This window comes from Grampus griseus (assembly GCF_964374135.1).
Source record: "Grampus griseus genome assembly, chromosome: 17".
In the NCBI taxonomy this organism is placed as follows: Eukaryota; Metazoa; Chordata; class Mammalia; order Artiodactyla; family Delphinidae; genus Grampus; species Grampus griseus.
In genome coordinates this window covers 76,701,452-76,711,687 of record NC_139011.1, presented here as the reverse complement: position 1 = coordinate 76,711,687, position 10,236 = coordinate 76,701,452, and the positions used below count along the sequence as shown (strand labels likewise).

The window sequence follows — 10,236 nt, the reverse complement described above, 5'->3', positions numbered from 1 at the left end:
AGAAAGTTGCAATTGCTTCCAAAATCAGAAACCACACTACACCAATGTAATGCTGTCATGGAGATGTTTACAGAAAGGTGCAGATAAGAGCTCAGAGGTGAACACAGGTTAACACACACTAGACTTCAAAATAATAATTTGTACAGTATGGCAAGACAAAATATTCTGTATAAGAAGTCTAAAACTCCAGCCCTAATTTTAATCCATTTCTATAAATCATAAAAACAAGGGAAAATAGGCATCTATTCCAGAAACTTCATATACCTGTGGAAAACGGAACACAAGTAAATTCTATTCGAGATTAACCTTAATCTCCAATAGAGGACAGCAAACAACCTACACATTTTAAATTTTGGAAATACTGTGAAAATCTAAGCCATTAGACTCAATAGTAGTTTATGATCAGTAAACATTTCCTGTTAAATAACACAAATAAATTCAACCTAAAAGATGCAAACTGGTAGGTCACAGGACTTTAAAACCTTTCCATTTCAAAGGCGCAGAGTTACAGCACATGTATAGGATGGGGTTTTAAAATGGGTATGCGTAAACTTTTCCATGGTGTTGGTGTATGTGCTTTTTTTCCCTTAAAGAAATGTCTCCTGCTTACAGTGTAAAAGAATCTCCACCACTCTGTCTGGAGTTTTCAACCAGAAGTCCTCAATGTACCTTAAGCCAAATTGAATATTAGGTATTTTACAGCTTTTACAAAATGGCTGTAAAATTCACATTATGGGCATACACAGCTCTTTGATCTCACTGCACAGAATTCATAGCTGTTCAATAATGCTATACCATTACACCACACACCTTAAACTATTCCCATTTTTCCACAATTCCTTCCAAAATCAGCTTCCAAAGCAAAGCAACGTAACATGCAAAGTTCCTGGGAGGGCTTGTTACACAAAAGAACAGCTTGGATACAAACTGATCTTCACAATATCCATCTTCTGTTGGGCTTGCTTATCCCTCCTTTCCCTCCATCACTGCTAAAGGTGGGTGCATTTGAGTAATGGAAAGAGGAGACTCTTCCATCACCACACCCTCCCAGAACCTCTGCTTCTGATCCTCACGCAGGGATTCTGTGTAGGTGATGAAAATCATCAGAAAAGAGAAGCTGTCCCTTTAAAATGCCCTGCTCTGTCCCATATCCCACGTGGAACCAACATCAGCAGCACTTTCCCATTAACTTCAATGTGATGCAAGAGGCACCATCCTTTTCTATACGTAAAACCAGAAAACCTCAGCTGAACATTCCTTCCTGAGGATGAGCACGTGAAGCAAACGTGTCAGGAAGGGATAAACCCAGCAACTGCCCACCCCACCCCAAAAGGTGCTCCAGTCTTGCACACCAGCCTCTGTGTGCAGCATCACCTCTCTACCCCTCCTCTGTAGAGCCTAGTTTGAAGAAACGAGGGAGCCACCAACAAAACCTGAAGCATAAATGCGACGAAAATGCCATCTAAAGCCGGAAAGGTTTATTCTTCCAATCACACATATTAACTCTATTAAGAAAATGGCATCACTTTTTTTTCCAACGGAGGGGGGGGGAAACCCCGCAACGATCATTAAAAGAGAGTTATAAAATAGCAAATATAGTGTTTATCTTATCTCAGATCAGTCCACATTACCAATAAGTTTAGCAGTTTCTGCACTACCACCTCCCCCCCTCCCTCCCCCTCCTTCTCGAGCATCGGATTTTCACGTTTTCTCATTGTCGGTTGAGTTATAAAAGGCTTTTGCCCTTCGAAAGTTTTAAAAAATAAATAAATATTAACTCCTTGGTCCCTGCAAAGTCAAAATGGGCTTCAGGGGAAAGGCGGTTCATCCTTCTACCTTGAGCGAGAAAAGGGGGAGCATCCCGGATTTTTTGGGATTTTTTTGCGATTTTTAAAAAATTTTTATTTGGTTATATGCCTGAGTTCTCCCTCCATTTTGGTTGTTTATGATACTGACAACAAGCTGTCCCTGCTCTGTGCAGATCTCCTGCTTTCATTTACCACCCCTCCTCCCGCAGGCACACACCCCGGGCTCACACCTCCCCGTAGACCCCGCACCCCGACCCCGACTCGCCCACCTGAGGAAAGGGCAAAAACAAATCCGTTTCTCCAAAAAAGAAAAACCTCTTTTGAAAAAGGGGCAAAGTTCCCCCAAGTCACTCAAAGTGCCCCCCAAATATTGCCGACTGCGGGTTTCCGCCAGGCCCTTTGGGAAGCGACCTTCCCCCGGGATGTTTTGGTGGAAAATGCGGAGAGTTTACTCGTAAAACTGAATTTATATTAATTTTTCCCTTATTTTTCGGGTCTCTAATGTCTTCCGCTCTCGCTGCTGCCGCTGCCGCTGTCACAATATTCACAGCACCAGAGCGGAGGAGGAGGAGGAAAACTTTTCAAACTTTCCAGACCCTGAAGAAAGGGTTTTTTTTTTTTCCCACCGACCTCACCTTCGGGTCTCCAGCCGCATCGCCCCCTGCCCTGTCAGCAGCGACTCCGGGAGTCCTCGCACCCCCGCTGAATGATTTTATTTTATTTTTTATTATTATTTTTCTCTCTGGGGTCCTGAGCAGGGGCTGAGAGTAGCACAAACTTTTCCTCCTCCTGCCGCCGCCGCGGCTCCTCTGCCCCCTCGGCGAGTCCCATAATTTAAATAACCCTGATATTTCTCCCGCTAAACGCCTCTCCGCCGCCCCGGACCCCGGGAGAACTCACCGCGGGGCTTTAACATCCTCCCTCCGGCCCGTCCGCCGCCTTTACACCGCCCGCGGAATTTCTAATAATTTTTTTCTCATATTTCGGGCTGGACGCGGCGGGCCTGGAAATTGTTTCCTTACGCCTCTTTCCAGCAGCCATTGTAGTGTATGCGCTGCCCCTGCAGCCCAACTTGCAGCTGCCGCCGCCGCCGCCGCCGCCGCCACCGACGTCGCGCCCACCGCTGCCTCCCCCGGCCCGCTCGGCCGCCGCCCCCGCCTCCCGCCGGCCCGCCCCCTGCCCCCGCCCGCCGCTGTGCCCGCCCCCCCCGCAAGCTCCGCCCCGGGGTCGACCACTGGACGCCGCCGCCGCCGCAGCTGGGCCCGCCGATTGGCCTTCCACGCCGCCCGTCAAGCCGAAGTGTTAAGAGGCGGGCCGCGGCGCGGGGGGGTCGCGCGGGGCGGGGCCGCGCGCGCCGCCCCGCCCACTCCTCCCGCCTCGGCCCTCCTCCCGCCGGCCGGGGGCGGGGCGAGGCCCGTCCGCCCCCGCCGCGCCAGGCCCCGCTCAGCTGTCAGTCAGGCGGCGGCGCGCCCCGATTGGGCCGGCGGCCGCCGCGGAGCGGGGGCAGCACGTTGGGATGCGCGCTACTTAAGGTCCCGCTGCGTGAGCCATTGACGTGTTTGGAGCTGGAGACGGCCTGGGCGCTGGGGAAGCGGCAGCCCGAGGTGAGTAGTTCCCCGCCCTTCCCTCTGCGGCGGCTGCCGGGCTGCGGGAAGAGACTGGCGCGCCTGGGCCGCCGCGGGGCCCGCATCCGCTTTTCCGGCGTGACGCCGCTTCCACCAGGCCTCGCCTGGGCGCGGGCCCCTTCCCGTCACATCCTCTCCGCAACACGGGTCTTCTCGGGCCGGGGACGAGGAAGTTGCCCCCTGCCTGGGCACCCCCGGCCCTTCCTTCACCCTTCCTTCACCCTTTTTCCCAGCCTTTGGAGCGTAAATGCCTAGCCCTGCCCCCAGTTCCCTGCGTTTTCCTCTCCCCCTGCTCTTCTGGGCGCCGTCGAAGGTGAAGGTCGGGGCAAGGTGGGTTCACCTGCGGCCGCCGTCGGGGGGCCGGGCAGCTCGTTGGAGGTAGCGGGGCCTGGGGCTCGCCTGGCTCCAGAGTCTCCGTTCGCCTTCCCCGCCCCCTCCGCAGGGCCACCGCTACTTCCTGACCCTGCCTGCCTGCACCCAGCCGTGGGTTAAAGGCTTGAGGGCCTCGCAGGACGTGTTTCAGCTTCCCGACGGTTGCCCTGCGGTGTGGGAGGGCCGCAACCCCTGCCTGGGCAAGGACCAGCACGGGAGGGGTGGGCTGGACGGGTCAGCAGCGTTCGCGTCCCCCTTCCTTTGCAGAGCTGCTCGGAGTGGCTACCTGAACCACTGGGTGGGAAATCAAGAAATACTTTTTAAAGCAGTTTGCCCTTTGGAAAAGATTTTAGGGCTATTCCTCAAACGTGCCGTGCTTTTGCGGCCCCTCTCTCAAATCGTTGGTTTCTTTCTGACTGTCCCCTGCAAGTAGAGCTTCGTCACGTTTGTTTGGTACCTTCAGAAACTAAGTAGATAAGGCCCCGCTGGCGGAACACTCGAACTTGACTTCAGCCCCGCTCCTCACTGTAAACTGACATTTCCTCTTCATTTCCAGTTGATACATGAGGATTCATGCAAAGAAGGTGACAGTCGGAAATCCAAACTTAGATTGACTTGTATTTAGAATCCGGAAGGGAGAGGAAATGAAAGGTGGATAAACTCCTACAGCAGACCTGATTCGGTATATGTGATGTTACCTCGGTGTTATTTGTAAAGAATTTCTGACCCATGACAATGATAAAATGCGAACCAGAACACTTTCACAGGAGGCAGGCAACCTGAGTTCTGTCTGCGTCTGATCGTTGTTGAGATTATATCCAAGGCATATGAACAACTAAGCAGAGTTCTTTGCTCTCACAGCATAGGACAGATGTAGAAAGGAAGGCTGTGAATTTACTTAGTGCCCTCACCTCTCATAAGAAGAAGTGAAGGCTGCAAAGGAATTGTATTCAGGAGAGGAAGAAGCTTCTACATATAGTTGAACAGCATCTTGAATTTCCTTTTTGCTAAGATGTTTCTGCTAGCTAGGTATACTCATGTATTGGTCAGTGAAGATGATAAAATAGAAGGATTACTTAGTGGGTACTGAAAAGACCCCCGAACGATTAGACTTTTTTCCATCCTTCTTTGCAGAGGTTATCTCCTTTAGCCTGGACATCGTGATCTTTCTCTTAATAGAGAAACGGAACTAGTTGACTCAAGATTCAGAATACCTTCACTTTTCAGGAGCTGGTGGGGTTTGATTGTTTTTCCTGAATGTACTTTATTTCTTTTAACATGACTGATATGTTTTGATGGTCCCATCTTGGGCAAGGAAAGTAGAAACCACTTTGTACAAAAATTCTGAGCTCTGTCTGGTTATACTGATGCAGTTTTTATTCAGTGGTGTTTTTGGTAAGTCATACTGCATTATTTGCTGGCTTCTCCTTAGACCTGTAGGTAAAAGACAGTTAAGCTAGAACACCATTCAGGAGTAAGTTCCTTAAACTTAGTGCAGAGCATTTAAAAATATTTGTGGGTGGCTTAATCGATAGTATGCTAATACGTTGAAATAAACAAAAAATTACCTTTTAGTAATTAACAGTCAGTTGATTGTTTTTTTTTAGTTTTCCCTTTTAGTTCATTTCTATGACATGTCTTTGAAGATAATAGTATACCAATTTCAATTAACTTCATTATAGAGAGTAGTTGTCCTGGGATAGAGTCGACATACTTGTTATATGAGTATACAGCTTGACTTGGAATCACTAATTGGCCCTTAGAGAACTGTGGTCATCTTTAATGGATAAAGGCTTCTTCAGAGCTGTATCTCTGTATACGGCTTTAGTTGGAAGATGAATGCTGTACAGTGGCATTCCCTGACTTCCTTCAACCCTGGGAAGTATCAGCTAAATAGAAGATGCCCCTGGAAGTTAAGTTGCAGATTTTCTTTTTTTAACTTTTCAGAATGTCAACTAAGTAATAACTTTGTTTTGTTTTTGTTTTTGGTATATCGGCCATCCCAGGGCTGGCCATGGAGTAGACATTCACGTACTTTAGTTAACAAATGTTTTTGCTAAAGTTGGGTTGTACTAAAGTATTCCACCCTTATTTTGTGTGCTAATCCATATATAATAAGGAAGTAATAGAGTGCATGCGGTATTCTTAGGTTTCGTTAATACATTTAATTGCTTAACCTTTAGAAATAGGAGTAAACGAAAACCAAATTTTAGCTGAACTATCTTTCGTTCTGGACATTGTAATCAAATTTCAGTAGATGCACTTTAGGAATTTAAATAAGGCCTTTGTGCTGAGGCACAAGTCAGTGCAAAGGAGAATCACATCCAAGTCTTTACTCTGAAAATACAGAGGTTATATGAGTTCCTCACTGGATAATCATTATGGCAGAATTAACTTTTCAAGTACTTGTGGAGCTGATGAGATTTACTAGCTTATATTGTCATCCACTGTGTAACTCTTCCCCAACATCTGCCTGCAGGGAGAAGACAGGTAGGATGCCCGTGGTAGCTGGAAGGCTGAGAGATCCTGACATAAATCCTTGCTTGTTGGTAAGCCAGATCGCTTTTAATTGTCGTGAGTATCGAGTTGGAAAAACAGGCTTCTTCTGATTTTGTGGGCGTCAGTTTTCTGCAGTTCTTAAATAAAGTTATTTCTGTACGAGAAATATTCCTGGCCTGTGTATCCTTATTTCACTAGAGCATTTTTAGATATTCATAATCTAGCTAACAAGGATTCATCTCTTTTAAGTTTCCCTAATTTGTATAACATCACTGTTATACTAGACAAGCATGTGTAACACAGAGGAAATTCTTGAGTCCAGACATGCAAAGATGGAAAGTAGGTATTTTTAAACCGTCCCTGAAATTTATGTTTTGATAGCAACGCCTTCATCATGTCCCTGAGACAACCTGCTGAGGATGAGGGTTGAGAACTGAATTAGGCTATTTAAAGCCTGAAGGTTTTCACAAAGGTATCATGTAAACAAAACATTTCGTTGTAATGGTAAAGCTTTATTGGCATTTATTTGGTAAGATTTAGCGGTTCTTACTTGTGGCATTGTCACCCTTGAATAATGCAGTCGTTGGACTGGTGCTATGAAAATTATATTCCCGATCCTATATGCATTTTCCAAATATACACATTCATTAAATATTTGGCTTAGAAGATTAGCTTTGCTACATATATGACATCTGTTTAACGGCTTTACTAAGTCTCTTTAGCTAGACCATGTTTCTTAGATCTGTGAAGGAAGTTACCTTCCCCTTTATTTAAAGCTTCCCTTTAGCTGGAGTCTCGGAATCATGCCTTTCACTTTGAAGTTTGTTCTCCAATCTACTTCCAGTTCAGACAGCTGAAATTTAACTCCCAAATGGCAGCTACCCTCCTTTGAACTCTTAGCCCTGTGTTGCTCCTTGCGGTTTTGAAGTGATATTAATGATAACCTATTAAAATTGCTTGCATAATTGTGTACTTACTTGCGTAATGGAGCAAATGATAGCCGAACACACGTTGAGATGAATGTCGTTAAGTTACCTTGCAGACCAGTCATTAGCAACTTACTTAGGTTCTCGAAACCACCTTAACTCAAACATTCAAGGCCAAGCGAGAACTTGGAGGGGCGGAGAGCTGCCCTCTGAGTCGGGAGACTGAGTTTTGCTTCCACATACAGCAGTGATTCCCTCCCCGCTCCAGCCCGCCTCCTGTGGCTTGTGGGATCTTAGTTTTGAGACCAGGGATTGAACCCAGGCCCCGGCAGCGGAAGCACCGAGGCCTAACCACTGAGCCGCCCGGGAACTCCTTGCACCGTGATCTTGAGCATGTCGCACCTTGCCTCGGCCTCTTCATTGACCGGTTACTGGGTTAAGTGATCTCAGTCAGTGCTTCGACTCAAATTCCTGTGATCAGGTGTTCAGAAAACTGACGCCACTGTGAAAAGGAAGATGTCTGCTTTGAGCAGAACGAATGCTGGGATAGTTGGAAAGATAATTCTGTTCCTGTTCATTATCTGTTCGTTCAAATGAACAAAAAGGAACTATTTCACATTACCTGCTCTGGGGGGGAAGCAGCTTCAGAAGTTTGTTTTTTTTTAGATGCCATTCCACCTCTTAAATGATACCTATCTTACATATTTAAGGAATCTGATGCTTCTACCAGCTGTATGGATGAATATAACTATGACAAAGAAAGGTGTTCCACTCACTTCTTGAAGTACAAAAACTGCCGGAAGTTCTGGGTAAGCCTAGTTTGGTTACCTTTATGTTGAAACTCATCTGCTCAGCTTGAAACTGAAGCCTGAAGTTTGTCAGCACCCACAATCCTTCCTTAGTGATGGCTGTCGGAAACTTACCTTTTTGACTTTATCCTCCGTGTGCCCTAAAGGATCCTTGGGCGCTCTCGTTAGCTGCCTCACCCTCTGCCCACGTGTAAGGACGCAGCTCTGATAGAGGTGTGTCTTCCTACGTGCATAAGTGCCTGCGGCCCTAAAGCGATAGCCTTGTTAACAATTGGAGTTTTCTGGAGGTGAGCGGAATAGGTGGCTCGCCCCGTCACAACACGCATCAGGCTTCCTTTTCTCTTCTTCCTCTCCCGCCATCACCCGTGGTCCCATTTTTGGCGGACGTTGCCATATAATTTCTGTTTCTCTGAGCTCTGGATCCAGCTGCTTCCTGTCCCTCTGCTAGCTTACCTGTTGGTTTCATTTGGCCGTTACTCCGTAGCTCCTCTCGATGGGCCTGAAGTTACAAAGTGTGTCCCCACCCCAGTTACAGTTAACATATTCCTGTGGGAACAATCACTTCTGTTTAATTGAGAATCGTCTGAAAACAGTATCTGGAGTCCTAGAATGCATTCTTTGTTGTTTTTTTTAAACTCGGTTTTTTACGTTTCCTTTCTGAAGACCACAATAGCAGATTACTGGTAACTGATTCGCATTTAGTACTTGACTGATTTTGGTTTTTCTTTTTTGCACATACACACAGAATTCTATCATGATCCAGAGAAGACGGGATGGAGTGAAGCCGTCTATGCCTACAGCAGCAGAGAGAGACATAATCTTGCAAGCAATGGGCAAGATGCCCTATTGAGTGTTTGCATTAAAGTGGTTTATTTAACTCAGAAGCAGATGAATATGTTTAATAAGTGGTTACGGTAACTTCTTAAGACCTTCCAGGCCTTACCCAGACAGATCTCAGATTCCACCAGGGGAAGCCCTGTGTCCCCTGTGTTTGCTCTCAGTGCCATAACGAGAGCAGGCCGCTCTGGCTGTGCCGCGTCACCGAGTTTACAAGACTTCCTGAAGGCAGGGGAGCGTCAGGAAAGAGTCCATGAAGAGTCGAGCTTTTCCGCTGAGTTTCGAAAGAAAAGTAAGTCGGGAACGAGGAAGGACTTAATGGGGCTGAAAGGGAAGCAGTGCTTGTGATGTGAGTGACGACATGATGGAGGGAAAGCTGGAGCCACATCTGGGGAGCAGTGTGTAGACGGTTCCCCCTGGAGGGTGAGGTGGGGGACTGAGTGGTGGGGAGAAGACGGGAGGGTAAGCCCAGGGTGGCTGCGTGCTGGGCATCTAATCCCAGTGCGTTAGATCCCTGCCCTGACTTCACTCACGTACCTCGGTTTGAAAAGGTTAGGGGAGCAGGGGAAAGGCAAGGTTGGCTGAAGTGGCGTGAAAAAGAACCGGCTGTCTTCATTTTCTTTCTTTAAGGAAAGGCTTAGTCAAAAGATTCTATAAAATCTATGAATACTGGACAACCTTGTGAAGGCGTAGTATCCTTGAACCACAGTAATGGAAAGAAAAGGTGATACTTTCAGAAGTAGGATCTCTGCTTGCAGGGTGAGGTGGACCAGGAGAGTTTGGGGCTCATCAAGTGATTGCAGCACCGGGTGAGGCCGGAGCTCAGCTTCATTTAGTGATACGAAAGCAGGAACGTTCAGCATAGTGACCAGGTGGATTGTGGAGCAGCTCTCAGACTCACCACCTTTTAAAATCCAGTTTGTTTCATTTACAGAATTGTAAAAGATACATTATTTGATAAAATTTAATGTACTTATAAAGTCAGCGAAAACAAATAGTTTGTGTCCCTTGTTTTCATCTGGTCCTGGAGCAGGAGTAGTGTTTTAACGGATGCTGACAACAGACTATCCTTCTCGTTGGTCTGAATCCAAAACCCAGGTCAGATGGTTTTAAACCATATGATCTTGATTTCCAAATGTGATTCTATTTGAATAAAAGATGGATTCTTTCAGAAATTCTTTGATTTGTACTGATTGCTCTAAAATGATGGGTTAAAATAGCTGACAAGAAACTAATACATACTGTGTAAGAAGCATTTCAGAACTTTTAAGCTTGTTCAGGGGTTTGGAATTTTAATGTCACCCTTTTAAAGGTACATACCAGCAGCAGCATTCATCCGGTAGCTGTTTGTCCTGGCCTA

General features: G+C 46.7%; 1 protein-coding gene across 1 annotated transcript; it reads left to right on the top strand.

The window, feature by feature from the left end:
* Positions 1-3,266: 3,266 nt before the first annotated feature.
* CHCHD7 (coiled-coil-helix-coiled-coil-helix domain containing 7) lies at positions 3,267-10,028 on the top strand. The gene is made up of 4 exons (XM_082674897.1): positions 3,267-3,412; positions 6,285-6,354; positions 7,941-8,039; positions 8,785-10,028. Exons 2-4 carry the CDS (start codon positions 6,301-6,303, stop codon positions 8,887-8,889), a joined length of 258 nt encoding a protein of 85 aa, XP_082531023.1. The 5' UTR covers positions 3,267-3,412; positions 6,285-6,300; the 3' UTR covers positions 8,890-10,028.
* Positions 10,029-10,236: the final 208 nt, after the last annotated feature.

Coding starts and splice junctions, on each gene's coding strand:
- CHCHD7 (XM_082674897.1), top strand. CDS start 6,301: ATGCCCGTGGTAGCTGGAAGGCTGAGAGATCCTGACATAAATCCTTGC. Junction 6,355..7,940: donor ACATAAATCCTTGCTTGTTG/GTAAGCCAGATC, acceptor TACATATTTAAG/GAATCTGATGCTTCTACCAG. Junction 8,040..8,784: donor AAAACTGCCGGAAGTTCTGG/GTAAGCCTAGTT, acceptor ACATACACACAG/AATTCTATCATGATCCAGAG.